At 36.5% G+C, this 25,928-nt stretch overlaps 1 protein-coding gene across 10 annotated transcripts in view; it reads right to left on the bottom strand.

Annotated features, from left to right (window-relative positions):
* Positions 1 to 25,928, bottom strand: part of USP15 (ubiquitin specific peptidase 15) — a 61,408-nt gene that overhangs the window by 14,100 nt on the left and 21,380 nt on the right. For 6 of the 10 annotated variants that reach the window (XR_004497707.1, XM_033514824.1, XM_033514820.1 and 3 more), the window contains exons 5-8: positions 25,020 to 25,165; positions 22,438 to 22,499; positions 12,339 to 12,422; positions 6,072 to 6,216 (exon numbers count right to left, since the gene is read on the bottom strand). Coding sequence is in view for 9 of the 10 variants with exons in the window: in XM_033514824.1 (XP_033370715.1) it covers positions 6,072 to 6,216; positions 12,339 to 12,422; positions 22,438 to 22,499; positions 25,020 to 25,165 (437 nt within the window). In the remaining variant the exon portion in view is untranslated. Of the gene's footprint in view, positions 1 to 318; positions 450 to 5,137; positions 5,663 to 6,071; positions 6,217 to 12,338; positions 12,423 to 22,437; positions 22,500 to 25,019; positions 25,166 to 25,928 lie in introns of those variants that run through there. The other 4 variants (XM_033514822.1, XM_033514823.1, XM_015628187.2 and 1 more) reach the window with 4 other exon arrangements.

Raw genomic sequence — 25,928 nt, 5'->3', positions numbered from 1 at the left:
AAGAAGAAAAAAAAAAAAAAAAAAAGAAGAAAGAGGGCCACCAAGACAGTCAGTGGCTTAGAAGCATCTGCCTTGTGAAAAAAGGCTGAAGCATCAGGGCTTTTCAGGCTGCAGAAGAGACTGTTTGAGGGATGCCCAAGAGTGGCCCTTTAATATCTATATGTAAGTTAAGGGGAAGATGGAACCAGGCTTCTCACAAGGGAAAGTACTAGGAAGAAAAGAAACAATGGACATGAGTTGAAACATGAGAAGTTAAGAATATAAGGAAGAAAGTTTTCACTGTAAGAACAGTCAAGCAGTGGAACTAAGAGGCTCTACCTTCTTGGGAGATTTTCAAGATCCAACTGGATAAAGCCCTGGGAAACCTGTTTTGACCTCAGAGCCAACCTTCCTTTGAGCAGGAGGTTGCACCAGAAACCTCCTGAAGTTCCACGAATCATCCTATAGTCCTAAGGGAACAAGGAAACATTTCTTCACACCCCATATGGAATATTGCACAAAAATAATGATTAAAAAAAAATTTCCAAAATAAAGAAAACATCACTACCCATCATGCCACTGAACTGAGGAAATTGAGAAAGAGACAGTAAGATCATGAACTGAGAAAATGAAAATTGAATATTCCTCCATGTGTCCTGGTTCTTCAGCTTCAGGTACTACTTACTAAGAATTTTATGCAAGGGACAGTGAAATTTAATATTTCAGCTTTCTAGCAAGAGCTGCCAGACTGAAGATACAAGTCATAGGAGAAAAAGTGATTCACTTTACATGTCTATCCTACTTTTGTCTGTATGCTACCAGACATGGAAAAAGTGCTTAGTTAATATGCTCCTTAATCCAAACTCCACATGCCTATGGCAACTGAAACAGAGCAATAAAAACATAATTTCAGGCATTGGTGAAATATGCTGTCTTTTGTCTAGGTGAACTCCTAACCATAACTTTAGAGGGAATATTACTCAGCTTTCTGAAGAAAGAAAACTTCTGAAATACCCATTGCAGAGCTTGTTCAATAGTCAGATATATATAATCACACTGATGGGAAAAGCCCATAAAAATCAACATCTTGGAAAAAAATGAATGTTTTTAATGAAAACATTTACTTTTTTTCTTATCCTATTTTTTTAATCACAAAATGAGAATTTTGGAACCCACAGGTTTTCACTGTAAAAGAATAAAACCCCAAACCTTTCCACAGGGCTCTAATCTGTAATGTCCCACTGAAATAGGAAAGTAATACTTGGGAAACATCCACAGGTGGCAGCACAGCAATGCTTAATGAGACTAATTTTTTCTAATTTATTTTCTGCTTAGAATATAGCTATGTACTTAAGTGAATGTGAATGAAACATCTGCTTTCCAAATACTTTCTGTCAATTAGATATTATTATGAATACTTGAACACATATTTAAAAAATCTACACAGTTCCTTTTGTCTTTCCTGTTTTATTTCATGCTTGGATCTGCAAAAACAGATATTTAGGCCCAATTAGAAAACATCATGCCTTAGGTGTTTACCCTGAAGTAAAATAAATACATGGAATACTCCCTTCAGAAGAATCCAAAAAAAACTATACAGAAGTTCCAATACAACCAAAATAAGAATACTGAATTACTGCTTCTTTTAATTTAAGGAACAATGGGAACAGAACAGCACTTGGGAGATACACAGTGGTATTTTAACCTTCATGGCCTTACTCTCATTCAGCTTCCAGCTGTCACTAATCCCACAGAGGATCTTGTGTATCTCTTCATCATCTGTCCTCCAGTTGTCCTGAGCTTCTTAACACTGAAAACCCCTACTTGGAAGGGCAAAGGTCTCTTCACAATAATCACTTAGAAGGATAAAGGGGTAAGCCTAACTTTACCTACAGATTGAAGAACTACTAAAGAACTTGCAATAAAATTTAAGACATTGCCAGGATTTTCACATTTCTGCCTAGTATGTTGACAGGGTCAGAAGCTTCATGCAAGTTTGTCAGACTCAGGAGAACAATTTATGAGAAGGAATTGTCCCTCTTTGTCAAGGAACACTGATAATAGCTCTGAAGCAAACCATCTTCACTGTACATGAGAGAAGATCAAAGAGAAGCTGTGTGAGAAACGCAGTGGTTTCTGAAGCAGAAATGGCTCCTGTGTGAACACTCAGGGGCCTCAATGCTCCCTGGAAAGCACAGAGATCTGAGAAAAGTGGCAATCAGCTGGAAAATGGATAAACTAAACTCTGCTTCTGTTGAAGGAAGATCACAACCAGCATGAACTGAATGGAAGAGATCAAAGCGGAGCTTTTGGTACATTATTGGCACATTAATGGAATTGAACCTATTATTTCAGAATCCAATATCCTACAGTAAATGATTTTTTAAAAAGAAAACAGATTTATCCTGATAAACAACTCTGTATTAAGTACAATTGTGAAGGAATATATCTTAGGAGGATAAGTAAGATAAAGTAGATGACCAGAGCAGATCAGAGAATCACAGAATAATTGAGATTAGAAGGCATCTCTGCAGATTCTCTGGTCCAACCCACTTGTTCAAAGACAGGTCACCTAGAGCAGGTTGCTTGAGACTCTGTTCAGATAGGTTTTCAGCACCTTCAAGGATGGATGCTTCACAGTTTCCTTGAAGACTCTATTCCTCTTTTGACAAACCCCATTTTAGAACAAAGTTTCCTGTATTTGAGAATTGCATATGCTTCAGTTTGTGTCCACTGCCTCCTCTTCTTTCAGTGGGCACCACTGAGGAGAGTTTGGCTTAGTTTTCTTTATTTTGCTCCACCAGGTACTTCCAAAAAAACCGTAAAACCACTCTGGAGGCTTCTCTTCTCCAGGCCAAACAGCCCTCTCTGCCTCTCCACACAGCTCAGATTGTGAAATACTTGATCACCTGTGTGGTCTCTCACCAGACTTGCTCCAGGATATCCCTAAACTCTCTGGGGAGCCCAGAAGTGAACTCAGAACTTTGGGGGTGTCTCTCCAGAGCTGAGTGGAAGGAAAGGATCACATCTTTCAGCCTCCTGGCAATACTTTTCTTAGTGCAGCCCACAATGCTGTTGTCTGCCTTGGCCACAGGAACACATTGCTGGCTCTTTGTTCAGCTTTTTGTCCAGGGTCTGGGCTGCTTCCCTGCCAAGCTGCTTTCCATCCAGTCGCTGACCCCCTACCACCGTGTGTACTGGTTCCTGTGGGTGTCCCCCCAGGCACAGAGCTTTGCATTTCCTTTGGCTGAACTTCATGAGGTTCCAGCCTGCTGAGGTCCCTCCGAATGGCAGCACAGCCATCTGGTATAGGTAGCAATTCCTCACTGCGGATTTGTGTGATCTCTAATCGTGCTTGAAACCTGTACTCTGCTCCATCATCCAGGTAAATGCACCCAATATGCCCAAGGAGAATTCCCTGTTTTGCCATTCACATACTATTTGAGCCCACCTTTTCATTACTTCCAAGACTAAGACAGATCAAAACATGTTCAGAGTGCTCTGGCCTCAGGCATTACAGCCAGAATAATCCAATGCTACTTTGATAAAAATAGGACATAAAATTAATTGCAAATTAGCACAGTGAAACGCATGCTTTCTATATAAATAAAAAAAGATACAAGTGGTGGCAAGAAGAAGACTGAAGCCTGTGAGACCTTAGTGTGTCAAGAACACATTGTACTTTCACTAAAAAGCACTTCCATGGATTTCTTAGATAACATTAAACTCTGAACAGTACTTTCTTTGAGACATACAGTAGGTGAAACTGAAAGATACTTTAAATTTCCTTGCTAAGAAAGCCACTAAATAATGCACTTCAAAAAACACACCTTCAAGGACATATTGAAGTTACCATGCCAAACTGAAAGCTACACTGCTCAATAAACACTTCATTTTCTTACTCAGAGCACTGGTAATCAGTGTTTTAGTAATCAGCAAACCTGTATTTATTGATTTCCACTATAGTTTCTCAGAACTTATTTGAAAACTTAATTCTCTAGATGCAACTGAAAAGCAATGAAGTCAAAGCTGATATTATTTCAAATGCAGACCTCAGAATTAAATCTGTTTAACACAATGGGATAATGATGTGACGTGTAACAAGTTTGTTATGCTGTGTAAGACTCCTAAAGGCAACAATTCATGCTTAGAATTCTAGCCTAAAAGGTTACTTTTGAATTACATGTATGTAAATCAAGTATACCAGTTCAATTAAGGTTTGAATAAGTAATTTAAATTATCCTTATTTAATCAGCATAGCTTGATGAATAAGGTAGAATCAAAAAAAGCCTTCCACTTTGTAGCAGGAATATTCTTTGAATTCAACTTATAAAACATAATTCTGGTTGATGCACTAGACAAAAACACATGCGTTTCTTTCCAACGGCATAATGATGTAATTTAGTAATCAAGAGAGGTTATGTGTAGCATTTTTAGTTAGAATGGACAATGCAAAATGTGTGTCCTTCCCCCTTTCAGTTCAGCCATCTTTTGTGTAGCATGCTAAAAAAATATTGAAATACTTTCTACACTGTTCAACTTCTCTTCAAGTATCCTCATGGAAATGTTTTTAGAAACAAGTTTAATTTTATGGATGCCTTTTATCAATAAGTATGGAATAAACATGGAATAACCCTATATACCAGTAGCAGGTAGGGGCTGACTGGCTGGAAAGCTGTTTTGCATCATATGACCCAGTGGTCCTTTTCTGTGGAAATGTGACCCTGCCGCTCATCCCCATGGGAAAGGTATCCAGCTGCTAACTGGGCTGTATTAGCAACTGCAGTCAGAGGCAGAGAGGAGCAAATCACCCCCTCCATTTGGAACTTGTGAGGCTGCTGCAGGAGCACTGTCCTGTTTACGGCTCCCCAGTGTAAGAAAGAGCAGAGAAAGGACACCAACATGGTCAAGAGGCAGAGCAATAAACAAAGAAAGGCAGAGCTGTATGCACTAATTCGACCTGAAGAAGGCATGACTAAGGGGAGAGCTTGTGGCTCTCTGCAGCTACCTAACAGGAGGCTCCAGAAAAATAAGGCCAAATTATCCACTGATTGTCAACACCAAGAAGGAACAGAAGTATCTACACACACTATGACACTCTGGGACATTTTTTAATTTGAATAAATTTCAACAACTTCATAAACTTAGCTTACAAATGTACCTGAAATTCCTTTTTTACTCCAACAGGCTAAAGAAGAAATGCAACATTTGTGCTGTGTTTTTGGGTTTTCTTTTTTAAATTTATAATAAAAGGAATCACAAACATAAGCCAGGAACCCTTGTAATGACCAAGGAGGAAAGGAGGATGACTCTGCAGCATATTTGGTCAAGATCTAATATTTTCGTACTCAGCAGGAAATATGTGAACAAGATCTTAAATACACATAGGTTTTTTGACAGAAGCCTGCTCTAATGACAAAAGCTGAGTTCAAGATCTAAACAAAAACCAAACCAAGCTCCTATTTCTGACTGTTAACTATTCTACAACTGCAGCTTCCATTTAAAATTAAAACAGTAAGGTTTCTTCATCTTGGTAGAGGAACAGTACATATACTAGTATTTCTCTTGCATTTATAGCAAAGAAACAAGCTAACACATTCCTGTAAAATATCTCATCCATGAAACAGCTATTCCAAGAGGAAAGGTCAAAGGACAGTATTTTCCAAGGCTCCTACATGTTAACCTGTGCAATAAAAGTACATAATGAGTCAGAAACAAAGACCCAGTAAGCTATCAGTCATCTACATTTTGACACTTTTTTTTGTACTACAATCAGTACTCAAGTGCATTTCAAAAGGAAAAGGCAGTTTTTGTGACATATGTGCACGGCAATTAGTACAAAAAGCAAAGAACCCCACTTTGAGTTGACTCATGTAGAACACTGGTCAAATGTCTTTCTGACACTGATCGTTATAAATGCACCTATATAAATCAACTTTTAAAGTATACCAATAAAGATGTATTATGTCTTTACTTTTAATCCTATCCTGCTACTTTTGCAGATCTCTTAATATTAGTTTTGAAACATGACAAAATAACAAGATACTATTTCCAAGTAATAACACTAGCTGATGTTATTTTAAAGTACATACCTGAATTGCCGAATTCATGAAACATGTATTCCCCAAGTTACTCAGGCCACACAGGCCTGGCTGCTCACTGTGTCTTCCTGGCTCTGAATAATCATAATTCTTATAAGCCGTATATGATGGGAGACAATAATTTGAATTTTTCACACTGTAAGAGAACAAGACATCTTTCACAATGTATACAAGTACTCTATACTACTTTAAAGCATACAAGTACTTTATAAACTTAAATGATTAAAAATTTTAAACTAACTTTTGCAAACAAGTAAAGATTTAAAACGCTTAACTTCTGTAACATCAATAATGTCAATTTAGAATTCTCCTGTGCAAACAACCAAAATCAAATGCACTGCAGTAACTGCAATTATTACATCCCTACCCCTTTTTTATAGGAGCAGCTTCACAGCTTACTCTATTCTTCATTGCTCCATCGTATTTAAAACATTCAGACTTTAGACACCACCAGCAGCAATCAATCATTTATGTTCCTTTTGCATCCTGCTACTGCAAGAGTGAGGTCGATGGGAATGGGAATGCAGAGTTACAGGTGAAAGCTGAGATTTCCAAGGCCACTGTGGCATAGCTGCCTCACTGCATCAGACAGTCTATTTATAGCTTCCCTGCTAGGACAGCACAATCCAGCATGCAAATGCAGAAAAGCCTTGAGAGGTAAAGGAATGCGCAAAATGCCTTGCAACAACTTCAATATAAATCTGTGCTGCATCTGGTTGGAGAAACCGCACAAGACTGAAATAGGTAAGATAATGATATTTAAAACAACTCCTTTCCAGATGAAATTCAAAAATATCAAATATAAACTAACCCTCAAAACAGTAAAGTGAGCATATCTGGGAACAGTAGAAAGGCAAAGAAATCTTCTAAGAGGATGTTTTGTAATATGTTAGAAAAAACCAAGCAACCACAACCACTTTAACCATTTCAGGCACTGATCGATCATAATGAAATCTGTGTGACAGCAGCTTTGGCTAAAGTTCAGGAGTATTTCTGCAGCTACTAAGCACCATTCACATTAGAAGCAACATTAACAAAAATTTGAAAGTCAGTTGCTAAGAATGATAAGGAAAAATATGCAGTGCAAAGAATCAATCATGATAAATAACTGAGATTTGTAATTGCAAAAGTCTGAGGATGCATGTGTCCAATGGTTACACTCCAGCCATTACTCCTGAACACTTTCATGCTCTTTTACTGAATTCCAACTATCTCCTCAATGCACAATTACTCACTTTTCACAAATAACTGTTGTTTTTTAAATCAAGTTATCAAAAATTTCAAGCAGAAGGAGATGAAAATTTCTCCTTCTTTCCACGGTCTTAGAAATTTGTGTTGTTTATAGCTCCACTATCCATAAAGCTACTGTTATCAAACTTTTACATCTCCTCATTTCTTTTTAATAGCTGACTTTCCCATTAGTCCTTCCCTTTTCTATACATATGCATTTTCTCTGCTCTTGTTTACCCCCAAACTAGCTAAGAGGTATTGTGTTCACTGGTCATTCTCAATTAAAAAAAACCTATGAAGTTAGTGTTCATCTGCATATGAGAGATCCCTAGGAATAATTACCTTCCATCTCCCTTTGCAGTTGCAGCCCAGTTACTGCAGTGAACAGTGAACTCCAATTCCCTTAAGCTGGCAAGCCTTAGTTCCCCCAGGAATCAAAACCACAAGCTTGCCATTGGTGTTAATGCAACCCCCAGAATATAACCAACCCAACAGTGCACAGCAGTAACAGAAATGCACATGTACAGGGTACACAACAAGCTTCTATTTTCAGTTTTGCTTCCTTCCTACTGGTGTCCTTACCTGGCTTACGGAAAACACTTTTCACTTGCATTACAAAGAAAGAAATCTCTTTCAAATTCAGTAGTTGTAGAGGTAATGAACAAATTGAATTTAATTCTTGTGGGGATTTTAATTTTTATTTCCTTCTCTGCAGCTTTCCCCCTTTCACAAATTGCCAACTTTGGAACGACACTAGGAAGCTAAGGAAATGCAACTGGTATTTTGTGGCTGTAGCTTATTCATGTGAAAGATATTCTCAAATTAGCTGAGTACCATGATGATAATTTAGTTCAAGATAATTGCAGCACAGATAGATGCAGTGTGCATTTGCTCTAAGGGAAAAACTGTCAGTTTACTTCTCAAAAGGGAAAGACATTTATGAGCTCTTTCATCTTCTACACTGGCCCACAGAAATATATTTGAGGGGGTTTAGAGATTAAGGTTACCACTCATCCTGTGAGTCAGGTCTATTAATATATTTTTCTTTCATGGTTCTATGGTATTTTATCAAAACATATCCTACAAAACACTGCCTACTGTTTGCAAGATACTAGGAGATGTCTCTTTACAGTTCCATCAGTATGCAAACTGTTTTGTTGTGGAAAAATTATTACTTATATAAATTACACTGTTGCTTTGCTTTTCATGATTTTGTACTGGATGAAAAAGAAATTATTATTGACAGTCAACAGTAAGTAGCTAACAATGGAAAGTAAGTAAAGATGCAAGGTAAGTCTACATTAATTCAATTAAAACAGAAATATCCTAAAAAAAAGTAACTTGCAATAACTGCATGTCCCCAAGCTTCCAGCTGCTTTTCCTGCAAAACTTTCCTACCTTTAATGAAGGAACAATGCAGGGAAAAGCAGAGGGGTAGTGTCAGGATAAGCCAGTCAAGTAAGACCAGTAAGAGAAAGGAAACACTAATAGTTCTTAGAAAAAACTGCTTCACAAAATTAAGGCAAGATTTGAAAACATAAAACAATTTTCAGACCCTTGAATGGAGTTCTTGAAATGGCAAAAACAGTAAAAGGAGGTTTCCAAATCAGATTTTATTATCTGTAAATCTATAAATCTTGAACTGCATGTGCTAGATCTGAAATGACTTGTTTGTACCATCTGTATTTGCCTTTAAATCTCAAAGCAGCTTTCAGTTGGTGATGATGAACCCAGAGCACTCATTGTACAGTTAGAGTTTGGTGAAGCATGTATTTTGAACACAGAAGACTGGAAAAGCATCACTAGTTTTGGAAAAGACATAATTTGACAGTGGAATGCCATGTACCAACAAGTACATACATAAAGAAATTTGAGTTGCAAGAATGAGCAGAGAAAATTAAAAGTTTGGAAGACTTACAGTGCACTGTAATATTTCAACCATTTTGATATACTGCCTATATCTATCTATCTATCTGCCTCTTTAAGAAACCTATTATCAGGTTTTATCAGACTTTAGAAATACCTGAAGCAGTAGGAAAGGCCCATGCCACTTCATAAAGATTACTATCTTTATTTTTGTTCATTATCATTGTCTGGAGAGCAAAAGATAACATTACACTCTATTTAAATTGCCTTTGTTATAATATTTGGTTGTGTGTCAGGTGCAACATGAAGAAACTGTTTCTAGAGGTAATGTAATGTAGTTAACACTTCTACTACTTAGAATAAGCATATTGAAATATACCAAGCATATGAACAAAGCTGCCAGCTACCCGTCTTGACAGGCAGACACTACTACATGATGCAAACAAGTCATTTTAGGAGCCTAAAGCAATGGTTACAAATGAAGGAAGCAGAACAACTTTTCACTTAATTCCCCAGGCAAAATCCCTGATCAGGTGCTTTTAATCCCCATCCCATATAATTTAAAAAACAGCATATGTAATACAAAATATATTGCTTTATTAACAGCAATAAACAGAAATTCTAATATGACCTAAAAGATGCATGTCTCTCCCTGCTCTTCTGAATCCACTAACACTATGCTAATCCTCCTATATCATTCTTTCAACAAGATCACCCGTAAAGGCAAAAGAATGCCAATGATCAATTATTTGGAATCCTCCATTCCATCAAATGCAAACTTACATTTACAGAAATGAAGGTTTCAGACTGGATAAAATTTGCACAAGCTATTTCTGCTATCTAATGTATGACTACCTCAACACAAAATTAAGTATCTACCAATTTGAGGCTTACTCTTACACAGAACACCTCCTAGATTAGAAAAACATTACAGAAATGTGAACCATACAAAGAAATCTGATTCTTTCAGATTTTTAACAATTTGTACTCTGTAGGTGAACTCTAGTAATTGCAAAAGCAATTACAATAAAAGGCTTATAATAATTAGTATATATGACCATTAATACACACAACCTGTTTGATTTTCCTGCCTTATAAATCATATTTGTCAACTAAAATTATCTTCAAAACAAATGCTGGTATTTCCTTTAGAGTCACAGCATCTCATGCTCTTAAGGAGATGCCAACAGATCCTAAAAAGCCACAAATGTGTAACTTCACTAATGTACTAAGGACAATGTGGAACAAAAGAGGCAGTAAGGCAGAATTCTAGACAAAGATGACATTAAATGGTTAAGTAAGAAAATAATAAAGACAGCATTACTTAATGAAAAAAAAGTATTTTCTTAGACAAGGAAATATTTGCAAGAGTGGAACATCCTTAACGCACAACTATATAAGAGAATTAAATACAGAGATATATCTTTCCATTTAGTATTTGAAGCCAAAAATTCTTCATGCTAAAGTAGGTACTTTAAGGTACAAAGTATATTAATGGATATGACTTCATCACTGAACATAGACTCTGAGATAAGTGCTGCTAAAGATTCATCTGCATTACATCTTGTATTAAATTATAAATTCATGATTTATAAAATACTTTAAAGTCATCAAAATTGGATTATTGCGCTGTAAGGAAAACTGTATACTTCTGCACTGAGTAGCTGTCTTACATAACATCCAGATGTACTGTGTTTTGATATACAAGAGAAAAATGACGGTATTTCATAGGTAGATGATTACATGGTATTACACAGGTACTATTTGATAGGTACATGTACCTATTAACTGATTTACCAATGTTTAAGTTACAGTTAAATCACTTAGAAGGATCAATTCCTTATGAAACCTGAAATTTATATGACTTCCTTGTAAACATGTATTTCTGTTGAAAATCATAAATTCTAAAATAACAACAAACATACCTCCAAACCCCAGAATTTTTTTTCAAGTTCTAAAAGCTCACATTTTGGCTCCAAAATAGACCACGAAATAAAATTAAAAGCCGGTAAATCATGTGAACAAACTATCTTTAAAAGCTTCAACACCTGGCAATAGGTGCCTCCTAGAAATAGCTACATCATTAGCAAGAAGCTAACATTAAAAAAAAAATACCAAAAAAACCCAAAAAAAACCCCCAAAAAACACAAGAAAAAAAGAAAGCCTTGATGGCTTAATTTAAAATCACAACTCCCTGAAAAATGGTCACTGTTAAGCATTTGGTTCGGCAATACCACTGCACATCTTCAAATGTGATCACAAAATGCACATTTATTAACATAAAGATCTGAAATAAAAATTAACTAAAAATCTGAGTAAATTGTAAGAATAAAGCTCTTCAACTTTCCCCAGCTTGCATAAAGATGAGTGCTGTCTGGTTTCAAGCATTTGAAAGATGCTCCATTATCTGTTCAAGTAAAATAATTCCGTGTTTTCCTACATTCACCAACTTTTTTACAGTTGTGCACAGTAACAACTACAAAATTACACAAAAATTTGGACAATGCATTATGAAAGCTCTTCTTTCACAGTTTTATCACATTATTTATTAAAAAAAAACTTCTAATTCAGAATATAAAGGAGAAAGCATGTAAAAGTGAGCAATCTCTTACTAAGCCTTTGTTCACTATAATAGACAAGCACACAGCCTGATGTCTCTCAAGTCTTCTAGGACTAAGAAACAGAAGTTAAGCTGTTGGCTACATTACAGCTAACACAATTCAGCTGTCATGATTTGACATCTAAGTGTGATGTCACATGCTGCTCTAATACCTTAGGAGCAATAAACAATGGAAAACATAATCACTGTTAGGGTAAGTACTTTCTACTCTCCTTGTTGTCCATTAAAATTCATACAGGATAATAGCAACAATGTATTTTTAGAATGGTAAACTCTAAATGAAGTCTATACCTTGCCTTATAGACAACCAAAAATTCTTTTTAGTGTCTTCCCTGCTGAAGAGTTACAAACATCTCTAATGTTGTTTCTTTTCTTGGTGTCAGCATTACCTACCTACTATGAAACAGTAAACAGTAACAATTCACAAGCCAAATAGTGCAAATCAATTCAAAATCCTTAAGCTAAGAGTTATAAAACATTGAACTTTGTTTATATCACACTGTGGTGATTAATTAAATAATGTTTTAAGGTATATTGCTTACTTTCTGTTGTTCATGTTGTTATAATTATTTGATAGAGATGGAGAGATCTTTGGTAAAGTTGAAAAATTGGATGCACCTGGGGACCTTTAAAAATATGAAAATGATAAATTAGACAAAAATGCTGAGATATTAAAAACTATGAAAGAAAGATAACAAATGAACAAAGCAGATAAACAAGCATGGAAAATAAATACTTTTCTAAAGTGGGCAAAGCACTAAATACACAGGACATGCAGCCCTCAGAATCTGTCTTTCAAAACTTGAAATGATTCATAGTACTTAAATTTTCAGAAATTGTTGAAGAAACAAAGCTATTAAAAACCAAAAGAAAGTACAGGCCACTGTGCTAAAAAAATTGTTTTCAGCTTATAGGATGACTAGATATTTTGATGTTCTAAAACTTAAAGTGTAAAATTTATAATGTGGGAATTTTATTAGTTTTTCATTTCAGACTAAATGGGTGTTGAGATGAGATAAAAAAAATATTAAGATAAATACTTCAAGGTTAATTTAACAGCAGCATGGAACCATTTAGTTAAAATTGCCTCAGTAATATTGTTAGAAAATTTCAGGATATTATGCACAATACTAAATTTTTTAAAACCTTTTTTTGCCAAACTAGAAGCATTATCACTTATCCCCATGGTTTAGACTACTTTAAAATAAAGGATACTGATTATTTTCATCATAGAGACCTCTGAATATAACAAATAAATACAGTATTTTCAACTATCTTGCAGTGTATTTTTCTCAAGCAAATCTTACAGGTGTGCAAGGAAAAGATGGCATACTCAAAGGAGTTCATGTTACTTCCTGTTTGTGTGGGCTCTGTATAACTCCAACTGAGTTGCCATTGAAAAGCTCTGAAATACACATCGCTGTATTAAGAGAAGAACTTCTGCATGCTCAGGACTTTTTAAGCACTTTTCAAGAACTAAACTCTGCAAGAAAATAAACATTTTTACACTGGGAATTTTCCAAGTATATTTTCACATTTATTTACAACTTTCTATTAATAAACCTTTTCCAAAAGAAAAGCTGCCGTGGAAGGGGAACCTCAATCCACTTTACGCACATAAATGTGATGCCAGAGCTAGCAAGAGTTGCTGCCCAGAGCCTGAAAAGGGTTTGGAGGTCAGGAGTAATGAAGCTGAAGTACAGCCCAAAAGAATCCCAGACACTGCAGCCAGCACCTCAGCTTTGTTGAGGGCCCCACTTAAAAGCCTCCATGCAAGCACACAAGCATAGGCAAAACACAAGAGGAGCTGGAGATGTGCATATGCCTGTGAGGGTTATGATCCTATTGCTATCACAGGCAAATAAACGGTGGGATGGCTACTATGGCTACTACTCCAGGGAGTGTTGAGATGAAAGGCTCTTTAGGAAGGACAGGTGGGGAACCTCTTGGGAGCTCCTCTTAGCAATCTATGATCCCTAAGGATTACATGGAGGACAGGGACAGACAAGATTATAGTGGTCCGCTATGGGCCATCCAACCAGGAAGACCAAGGACATGATTGGTGACAGCCAACATGCTGTCAACTAAGGGCAAATCTTGTCAGACAAATTTGGTGGCCTTCTAAAACAGGGTTAAAGACATGGATGAGGGAAGACTGACATCATCAGTCTGGACTTCTGCAAACCATTAGACACTGTGTCTAAGCTGGAGAGACATGGATTTGACAGATGGACCACTTGACGGATAAAGGATGGTTGCACTCAAGGAGTTGTGGTCAATGACTCAGTGTCCAAGTTGAAACCAGTGGTGCTCCTCAGGGATCAGTACTGGGACCAGTGCTGCTTAGCAGTGACATGGACAGAGGGATTAGTGCACACACACCAACTTTGCTGTTAACACCAAGCTGTACTGTGTGGTTGACATGCTGGAGGGAATGGATGCCATTCAGACGGACCTGGCTTGAGAGACGTGCTGATGCAAACTTCATGAGTTCAACAACAAAAATGCAAGGTCTAGCACTTGGGTCAGGGCAATCCCAACCACAAGCACAGGCTGCACAAAGAATGAATTGAGAGCAGCCCTGAATAGAAAGAACTGGGGATGTTGGTGGATGAGAAGCCCAGCGTAACCCAGCAATCCATTCACAGCACAGAAAGCCAGCTATATCCTGGGCTGCACCAAAAGCAGTGGGGCCAGCAGGGTGAGGGAGGTGGATTCTTCCTCTCTGCTTTGCTCTTGTGACATCCCCCTGGAGTGCAGTGCTCATCTCTGAGGCCACCAGGATAAGGACATGAACTTGTTGAAGTGAGTCCAGGACAGAGCTCCTGAAGCACTTCTCCTATGAGGCAGATTGAGAGAGTTGGGGCTGTTCAGCCTGGGTAAGAGAAAGTTCTGGGAAACTTTAGAGTAGACTTTTAGTTCCTGAAGTGGGCTATGAAAGCTGGAGAGGAACTTTTTACAAGGGCATGTGGCCATTGGACTAAGGGGGAATGACTTCAGACTGAAAGAAGAGTAAGTTTAGGTTAGGTATTAAGAAGAAATTCTTCTCTGTGAGGATGGTAAGGCATTGGAACAGGCTACATACAGAAACTGGATGGCCCATCCCCCTAAGTGTTTGAGGTCAGGTTAAACAGGGCTCTGAGCAACTCAGTCCAGTTGAAGGTGCCCCTGTCCCTTCTATGTATCACCACATGAAGAACACTTTAGTTAATTTTTCAAGTATTCTGATCAACGTTAACAAAGCTTTCCTGTAATTTCCTTCATCAGTCTAAATCCTTTTCTTTGACTACTGTCTTCAGAGAAGTAAAATACAGACTGTCCCCAAAAGATACTTAACTGAAGTCAGTTTAACCCCATTTAAATCCAGAACAATAGTTAAATTATGACATTCATATATGTATTTATTTTATTAGAAGTTTTTTGATTTGAATAATTTTGAACTGAAATTGAACTTCTCGAAAGAAATTTGATGCTTTTATTTGATTTAAACCAAATTCAAATGCAATACAGTTTTAAATTTTAAAACTCAATGTGTAATTGCTATATATAAAAGCTAAAATAAACCAGAGTAAGCCAATTAAGGTCTATTAAATTAGTAAATGGCTTGCTTCTCAAATACAGGAGAAGACTAAACCTAATTCTCAACATAGCTACAACAGCATCAGAAACTAACATGTAACTTTGAAAAGTAACTTTTTAATGCTGAAACAAACAACCTCCACAAAATTATTTAATTTAGCACTTTAACAGCAAAAGACAGGTTAATAAAACCCACTTTACTGTAGTATGCCAAAATAAATGGTAACTGACATTAGATACTCACTTTCCCACATACTTAATTAACACAATGGTTAAAGTGCACTAGAATTACTCTAGTGACCAACAACAAGGAGACAAATATGGACATAAGCAAAAACAAATGCAGCTAGAACAGTCTTTTTTCCTCTGGGGGTATCCAGACTGGCTGGATCAGGACAAGGAAAGGCAGATTAGACTTTTTTTGGACAACTAGAAGGAGTCTAACATTCACAGGCCCTAGTCCTTACAGGGGACCTGCTGGTGGGACAACAGAGCAGGGTACAAAAAATGCAGGAAGGTTCTGGGACGCAATGACAGCTATCCAATGCAGGCAACTGAGGAGCCAACAAGGAGAGCTTCTCAGCTGCATTTGACACTTAAAACCAAGGAGGAAGAACTAGTTGGGAATGTGAAGGCTGGGGCCTTGGCCCAAGTGACCTTAAGATGGTGAAATTTGAGATTCTGAGGGAGAGCATGGCAGAAAACAGGAACACATCCCTGGATTACTGCTGAGCAGATTTTAACCTTTATAGGGATCTGCTTGGAAAAGTGCCATTGGATACAGCCCTGGAGAAAAGAGGGGGCCCCAAGAGAACAGGCTGATATTCACAGAATCATTTAGGTTGGAAAAGACTTCTAAGACCATTAAGTCCTCTACACTAAATAATGGTCCATCCAGAGAAGTACAAAAATCAAGCAAAGGCAGCAGGAAGCCTGAATGAACGAGCAAGGACCTTCTGACCCAAGTCGGATGTAAAGAGAAAGTGTCTGAGTGAAAACAACAGTAGATATCTTGCTTAATGAGTCTGATAGTAATCTCTTTATAGAAGAGATTCATACTACATTGGCAGATGAGGGGGAAGCAATGGGTGTTGTTTATATCAACTTCCTCAAGTCTTTTGACAGTGTCACCTGCCACACCCTCACAGACAGGCGGATGAAACATGGGTTATGTAAGTGTACAGTGAGATGGACTGAAAACCATTCAATTCCACCCCTGGAGGGGCAGGTGGCAAAATGGAAAGCAGCTTGGCAGGAAACCACCTGGGGTCCCTGCAGGACAAAAAGCTGGACACAAGCCAGCAGTGTGCCCTTGGGTGGCCAACCACCTTGGCCCAATGTGCTACACTGGGAAAAGCACTGCGAGCAGGTGAAGGGAGGTGATCCTTCTCCTCCACTCACAACTGGCCACACAAACCTGGAGTGAGTGCTGGGTTCACTTCTGGGCTCCCTAGTACCAGGGACATCCTGGAGTAAGACTCATGAGACACCACAAAGGTGCAGCATTTGACCTGTGTCAAGAAGCTGAGAGAGCTGGGATCATTCAGCTTGGAGAAGAGAAGGCTCCAGAACAATCTTATCACTTATATAAAATACCCAATGGGAGGGAATGAAGAAGATGGAGTAAGAACTTCTCGTGGTGCCCATCAAAAAGACAAAAGTCTATGGGCATAAAACAAAATAAAAAAAATCCATCTGAACAGGGAATATGCCTGGATATGGTCTAAGCAATCTGTTACAGCTTCTCATGCTTTGAGTAGGAGAACTAGGTGAGACTATCTCAAGAGGTCCTTCCATTACCAAAGACTCTTTTCCTTGAAGCTATAGCTATGATTGGGCTAGCATACAATTTTAAAGCAAGCTTTAGTTAGACTATTCTCTTCTTACAAACCCTCACTAATTCAGCTAGTTACACTTCTTCGGGGAATTTGCAATAAAAAAGGTTGATATTTTAACATTCATCAAGCAAAAAAAATTAGTGTTTGGGACATGCATTTGCTAAGAATCTTTCAATCCTCCATTAATTTGTGTTAATCAACATGTTTGTTAAACTAACTTGAAAATGTCTGTTGAACACCTATGTTTGGTGTTTACCCACAGGAGCTCGACACATGGTTATCTCAAGTATTATTTATCAGCAAATGGCAGTCCAGCTCTTGGCTGACAAACAAGCTGACAGCTCTTGCTTATACAATTTAAGACGTCAGAGTAAGTCCCCAGTTAGCTCTATACACAATTCTTTCTTCCAGAAAAGTCAGTAGAAAGGCACATTTGTGTAACAAGTGCTCAGGGGAAAAAAAACTAAGCACACTTTTTCCTTCAAAGATTCATGGATATATTTTTCGTAAAAAAACTTGGATAAATGGGCATTATATTATTTTAAAAAGGACTGCTAAACATATTTTATCCATTTGTTCCCTCCTCTTAACAAACATTATGGGGTCCAACCTGAGAAAAGGCCTTTAATGCTTTTCCACGATAAAAAGGTGTACAGTTTGAACCAGAAAAAAAATCTGAAAGAATTTGTAAGAAAATGTTCATTATTACAAGGAGAAAAAGAATTAAGCTATGAATGCGTACTGTGTCACCTTTTTGTACGGTCAAAAACGCCCCAACCAATCAATAATTTTAAACAATTTTTTACACACGAAAATTATTTTAAAGATAACAGCAGGCCATCTGTTAATTATGCTAACTAGCCAGCTATTTGATTAGCATGACTTATTCTAAAGTGATATCTAAATAAAGGAAGTATCAGAAAGAAATCCATTACTTTTAATACACACACAGAGATATAGATTGATAGGTAATTAAAAATTCTTAGTTTTTTACCATATAGAAAACATTTTTAAAGAATAGGATGACTGAGTAATTTAAAACTTGTTTTTAAGTTTTCTAAAAAACTCAGCTACAATTTTTTAAAATTAGAAGGAAATAACCTATTAGTTTACAGCTTCTTTGTATGCTTCCCTAACTTGCTTTTCTATTTCCATATAAACAGGCAACAACTTCTTAACAGCAAACTAACAGAGACCCAGTCCTGTCTATTCAGTTGGTAACGAATAGAATATCAAAACTTGAGTTCCTTGCTTCTCCTTAAGTTTTATAATCACAGATTGGCTGAAAGGTTTTAAGTGATGTATAGTTTTTCCTCAACCAAAGTAACTTGATTTTGTAGTACAGTTCCTTAAGTAACTTGAACTACATTTTTTAAAATTTACATTTATCTTTTAGCTCAAAACACCATCTTGACAATAATAAACCATGCAAACAGGATTAGTTGTTTTTTTCTGCCAATGGAATAACTTCCCATTTAAGGACACAGATTAAATTAAAAAAAAAAAAAAGTCTGCACAGAGATCTCAGATCTTCATTAAATACTGCCATAAGCAGCAACTAAGCTACAAAAACAACTGGATCTGTATGTTCCAGTTTATGTGTAAGTTTGTTGTGTGTATGACACTGAGGAGACAGCTACTCACAGATACATTAATATAACAAAATTTTCTGCAAAAATTATTATTACTGCTAAGTAATACCTCATTTGGAAGCAGGTGACATTTAAGACACTGAAGAAGAAAGAGAAAGTTGCACAGAAGTCAGCCTCCCAGAGCAAAAATCATCCCAGCAGTTGATATAAACAACCTCTTGGAAAGCAAAAAATCCAACTATTCCTAAACCTGACTGACCCTGCAAAGAGTTTAAGAATGTGTACACATTCAGATTCTTTCAGACAAAAAATTTCCTAAGACTTAGAACTATTTAAAGCAGCATTAAAATACAACATGATAGCAAGTATCATTAAATCTTGCAGGGTTTTTACAGTGGATGTTGCAATTACTTCCAAAATTAAGTAAATTCAGAAGTTAGAAGAACAGTACACATAAAACAAATGCAAACACTGACAAGCTTGAAACACAGAGCAGAACTTAAGGTGAACAGAATGGTCTTTGCTCCTACATGAAAAGGATCTCAAACTTAAAATCACTCCTTTCTAATTTCAGAAAGAATTATGATGATAATTTTTTTTCTTTGTACAATTCATTATACTCTTCAGAAAAATAGAATTAACACTTTCAAAAATGTTCCTTCCTGTACTGAACTGAGGGGTCCCAATCTGGCCACTCTCAAAGAAAATATGTTGTTTTCTTGCAGAAGAAAAGATGCTCACACCTTTAACATATTTCTCATGAAAAACTGACAGCATTCAACACCTTTGGTAGGAATAAAGAAAAATTGCGAAAAGAAGCAATACAAAAATTGCTGTTACACTTCTGTGAAAAAAAGGCAGTGAAAATGTGCAGAACATCTTTTCATCTTAATTGTTTCTCACTTTCAGTTGCCACAATATAGATTCTATCATTCTGACAGACCTCAAAAGGCTAGAAAAACGAGCAAATGGGAACCTCATGAAGTCCAGTCAAGGGAAATGCAAAGGCCTGCACCTGGGGAAGAACAATGCCAGGAACAAATACACCGGGAAGAGGTGCGTACGCGAGCAGGTGACAAAATGGAAAGCAGCTTGGAAGGAAACCACCTGGGGTCCCTGCAGGACAAAAAGCTGGACATGGAGCCAGCAGTTTGTCCTTGGGCCAACCACCCTGGCCCACTGTTCTACACTGGGAAAAGCACTGTCAGCACGTCAAGGGAGGTGATCCTTCTCCTCCACTCACAACTGGCCACATGCACCCAGAGTGCTGGACTTCCCAGCACCAGAGAGACAGAGATATCCTGGACCAAGTCCAGTGAAACACCACACAGGTGATCAAGGATTGCAGCATCTGACCTCTGTAGAAAGGCTGAAAGCTGGGACCATTCAGCCTGGAGAAGAGAAGGTTTCGTTACAGTTTTATCAACATGTATAAATAACCAGTGGGAGGGAATGAAGAAGATGAAGACTCTTCTCAGTCATGTCCACTGAAAGAAGAGGCCATAGGTATAAAACTGAAGCACTGGAAATTCTTTGTACATATAAGGAAATTGTTTCAAAATAGGAGTTATCAAAAAGTGGAATAGGTTTTCCAAGAAGGCTGTAGAGCCTCCATCCCTGGACATGCTCAAAACCTATCTGGACACAGTCCCAAACAATCTCTTCTAGGCGCTCTGTCTTTAGGCAAGTGGGACCAGAGATTCTGAGGAGATGCCTTCCAACATCAACTATTCTGTGAATCTGTAGAAAAGCTTAGCTCATGTTCTGAAATGATCCTGCCTTTTCAAGCTTTATCATCCTTCATGCTTTCCAATATCCTATATTTCGACATTTCTAAATATGGCCTTTTATACCTTGAAAGCAGAATTTGTTTACGATTTGTACTCTTCAAAAAGAAGCACTACAAAGAGGTAATTTCAGCAGTAAGGCAGTGTGTGACCAGTGATAGGGCTGTAGCAAGGTATGTGGATTATACTATTTTTGTTGACAAACTAATACTCCTAATGGACCTCACACAGAAAACTCTAAAGCAAGTGTTTAGTATTTCAATCCCTTTAAATATTTATTATACAGTTCATGAAGTTTTAAATAGATGTAAAAACCTGTCCTATTACTGCCTGTTGATAGCTGCTATTTAAATTCACTAAATTTTGCAAACTTTCCATTATTATTGTGTATTTGAATATCAAATTCCCAACTGTCTGATAGCTGCCAGATCTCAAAACCATACCCCAAATTCACAGTACAACTATTCATCCTCATTTGCTGGTTTACTTACAGCCTCTGCTGACACCAGCATTCTGAATTAGCATTTCACTTGTCCTCAGATCAAACATTTTTCAGGAGATAGTCTTTAATTTATATACTGCTCCTAAATGCTTTCCATAAAATGGAAAAGAAAAGGCAGACACCATCACCAGAATATCTTCCAACCAAAAGTTCCAAAAGAATCCATGACAGGGAGCTATGTGAGTTCTTTTAACCTTTGAAAGATGCGTCTAAAATTTGGCTAAGAATTTAAATTTCTACTAGATGCTTTTTGAGGTCAGAGATTAAACTTCAAGTACTTAGCATCCCAGTCTTCCCTATTGCTCCACATTCTCAATGCCTTGTGTTACAACATTTTGCTAAGCAAGATTATACTGTTCATACTAATTTTAAATTGAGTTCAGACTTCATTAAATAACTTAATGGAAACTAGTGTTGCAAATGGATGTGCTTGAGATAAAACACCAAAGATAAAGAAACACTGTCCTTCAAATGATAAGCAATGATACTATAAAAATACTTTAGAACAGTGACACTAAACTACATGCATATGTGATCTCAAAAGGAATAAAGAGAAATTAAAAGAACTCTTTTATGAATGATATAATCAAAAACCAGTCAACAAAGGCAAAAAACACAGTTAACTATTTGTAAGGCTGACATCATATTAATTAAATGGTTCCAACTGTTCTTCAAAATTAAGAGAATGTGATTTAGATACTAGAAAAACATTAAAAATAGTTAAATGAAGGAAAACACAAGTCTTTCTTTCTATTCACTTGCCATTATCAAGGTGCTGTTGATAACAGCAATAGGAAAAACAAAACCAACATCATCCTGCATTAACTGATGACAGCCCAACAAAGAACAAAAGCCACATGATGATAATGTAGGCTGCAATTTAAATAAACTTTGTGGGTAAATATTATGCTCTGGAGACAAAAGGAACAAGCCGTCCATGAAAATATTTACATATAAGAAAAACACCAATAAAATCTTTGTTAACCTAATACATACATCATACTTTGAAACTGAAATCTACGTAAAATATGCTAAGTTTTACTGTTTTCTACTATGGAATTTTTTTCCATTTTTAAGCAGAATAACGTATACATCATTGGTTGAAATAAACAAAGTTAAGCAACGTATGCAGGAAATTATATGCAGCAAAATATGCAGGAATTCACCATTTTTATGCTATGTTCTACAGTGCACGGCACTTAGAACAAATATATTCAAGTGTATTTTCGACTAAAATATCTAAAGTATGTTTTTCAAAATAAAATGCCACTTTGAAAAATGTTCTTTCTTCATAAAGCAAAATAATATGCAAATTAATGATGTGACTGGAATTCATAACTTACTTAGGAGTTGAAGGACCTCTTGGCCATGTTCCATCATCATTCTTCTGTTCTATCACCAGGACCTACCACAGAAAGTGTGATAAGAAAACTGAAATAAAAATATCAGATAGATTGCTTTCTGTTCTGTCTTTTTAATGGATTTGCTGACATGTGATTGAGAAAAGACTGATATTTAAGTTACTATTCACTGAGATTCAAGAATATTGCACTACACTCCATATTCCATCCATTACGCTGTACCTTCCTCTCTACTTTTTTCACCCCTCATCTTAACTTGGGCAAGTCACTTGATATTTCTATTCCTCTACAATCGATAGATGGTAAGCCACTTATCTCTCAAAGGGTTCAGAAGATGACCTGCAATGTTCCAACAGCACCTGTGAATCTACAGAAATCACATGTCTATACAACAGCCCTGTTAAGGAAGGAATAATTCCTGAAGGAATTTTGCCTCACACAGATGGGTAAGAAAAAAACCCCAAAACACCCAAACAAAACTATTTTCTGCCTCGACAGCCTGAAAATTGTACCTGTATGGTTACTCCTGTATATCTTACCAAAGCATTTATCTAATATTAGTTTTCCAATGATACAGTTGGCTAATCAAATTAATTTTATTCAATTTGTTATTGGTACGGAAAGGAGTATAGGACACTCAGTCCCAAACACAGGCATCAGGTGTCATTTGAAACTCTGGGTATTTGAGATATCTGGCCTACGCTGGCAGACATGACATAGGACCTACAAACAGCTCATGCCTTTTTCTGGATTGACAGCTGAGATAGCTGGATCTTTTGAAATGGCAAGTAGACGCCAATATTTAAACTGAATCCAGCTCCCCACTTTCAATGTAATCAATTCTGCACAACTGTACACTGATGTTTCTGGACACTAATAATACTGTGCCTGTATGTGTCTACACTGTGACATAAATTCAGGTAAGTACTAATGTTCAAAATCTTGTGTATAAGCCACCTGAAGATGTAATCACATTTTCAGAATTAACACACTTGAGCATGAGATTGAAAACAAGCCTTCTATCATGATCAGCTTCTACCAGGAACAGAGTAGTCTGCTATCCTTGGTCATTGATCCTGAAAGACTGATTCTGCCATACTTCCTTGACTGGCTCTCAGAGGTTACCAAATAAAAAGTAGATTTAGACTGAAGAGTTCAATGGAATCCCTAAAGGCTTGCTTCAGAAATTAACTGATAAATTCAAAGCATTAATTTACTCAATCACATAAACTATTATAACTACTAGGTTAGACAGACTTTAATAGTCAGAATAAATATTATTACATTAGGAAGCTCAGCAAGAAAAATAACTATGTGTTGTGTCAACAAGCACAACTGACTAAACACATATGGCCTACCATGACATTTAGCATTTTCATAAACCTTGGTTAAACTCTGCTTTAAACAGTATTTGTTTTGCTCAAAGTACAGATGTCACCTAGAGATCTTGTCATGGCTTTATTAGACCATGCTTGCTTCATAGTTAATGTTTCACAGGGATAGTGGCAATTTGCAAGTTACATATTTGATGTGAATCTTTTATGGGAGATATGGGCTCTTCCAGTAGGATCTCTGCACTGTTAGAATTACAGATCTGTGTGAGAGTTTAAGCACATGCAGCATGAAATTAAAGGACACAATAGTTCAAACAGTGATTTTGGTGCACTGATTACCTACCTTATATGCCATAAAAGAAAACTGAAATACAGCATAAATACTGCTGAGAAGCAGGTTAGAGTCAAGTATTTCAAGGCAAAAGGAGTTACTTTAATATAATCTTGCCCAAAACAATGCAATCAAATTTCATCCAACCACATTTGTAGCATGACTGCATGAACTACAACTGTTGAAGAAACATGCAACTCTATTTGAAGACTAAAGGATCAGTGCAATAAACTGAAAAGTTATTCTATTAATGCAATTGCTCAACCTGTTTGCATTTATATTTTGTAGTTTAATGTTCAATGTTTGTTGCATATATTCATCTTGAAAGATAAAATTTATCTTGTCAGGAATTCACCTATGAAGTGATGATTTTAAAATTATGACACTGTCCCATGTTAAAGCAGGTTAACAAACATCTGTCATTCTTATCAAAACATTGTCATTTTTTTGTTATTTTGTTTGTGAAATCCAGACAATGAAATGTGAGTGCAAGACATTCTTTTAGAATACCTAAAAAGTTATTCAAATTTTGAGTTTCATTATAGGAACATATCTAAGATTCTAAGAATAATTATTTATTTTGGATTTTACCAAATTCATGCCAGCAATTTAATAAAATTTGGTAAACATAAAATTTAAAATTATATTAAAATTTTTAATTTTTATTCATCAGGAGAGTTAAATCCTCTCTTTAATCTCTCTTTTCAGTCTTTAATCATGAAAATACACACCAAGACTACTTTAATTTCAAGAAATTTGTTCACAAAATCCTACATCCTTAACATGATCTATTAGAAATCAACTTCCATTCAAAAAGAAGCAAAAAATCATTGGGTGCAACAACACTTCCATGAGCAAAAGGATAGATGTATTCAAGAAAAGAAAATGTTTCACTGTACCTGTCCCTGGTATAAACCAGCATCCTGTATGGTACTGTCTGGTTTATTCAAAGGTTCAAAAGTATTACTCATGTATTTGTTCCACAATCTGGTCTCTTTTTCACCTGGAATATTGAAGATTTTTCTTATCTCCTTTTCAATTGTGTCTGTTTTGTGAAGGAAAGAACACAAGTTTAACATTTCAATATACAAACAGTGAAAGGTCAAATAAAGCATCAGAATTCATCTCCTCATATTCAAATTATGAATGAACCTGAGAAATTGTCACACAACTGCATCATTTTGTAGAACAAACATGAAGTTACTAGTTAGCTAGCCTTTAAGATGGAAACAGAGGACTGAATCTCTTAGCAAGGCAGGCCAAATAAAGAGAAGTTGATAAAGAACAGAGACAGGAGACATCTACTCATTTCTGAGTGTGCTAACAGAGGAGTGTGGGGAGCTAGCAAATTATCAGAAGTGAGACTGGTAGCAAAACCAGGTACAGGAAGTCACTCTGTTCCCTAAATCAACCCTTTTCTGGTTTTATGCTTCTACTCATATCTGAGTGCAATTAGCATTAACCACAGTATATAATATAAAGATTAATTCACATGTCTAAATGACTACTCTGTAACACTGAAGTGCATAAATTTATTCTAAAAGGAAGGTGAAGATTTTACATCCCTGAAAGATTCAAAGAAAAAAGGTCTACCAGCTCGTACTCTACCTGACATATAAAAAAAATATATAGAATAAGTAAGAAATATAATCAGTGTAACATAATTTTAAGGTAGCATAATTTATGTACAATTTAACAAGTTTTTAATTAACACTATTCTCCTAACATAAAAGTAGAGTTTATTAAAAAGTTGGGTTTTTAAACTAATGTGTACAGTTCTGTATCATAGCAATCCCACTTGGCTGCTT

Source organism: Parus major, chromosome 1A (assembly GCF_001522545.3).
Source record: "Parus major isolate Abel chromosome 1A, Parus_major1.1, whole genome shotgun sequence".
Classification (NCBI taxonomy): domain Eukaryota; kingdom Metazoa; phylum Chordata; class Aves; order Passeriformes; family Paridae; genus Parus; species Parus major.
This window is presented reverse-complemented; position numbering and strand designations above follow the sequence as displayed.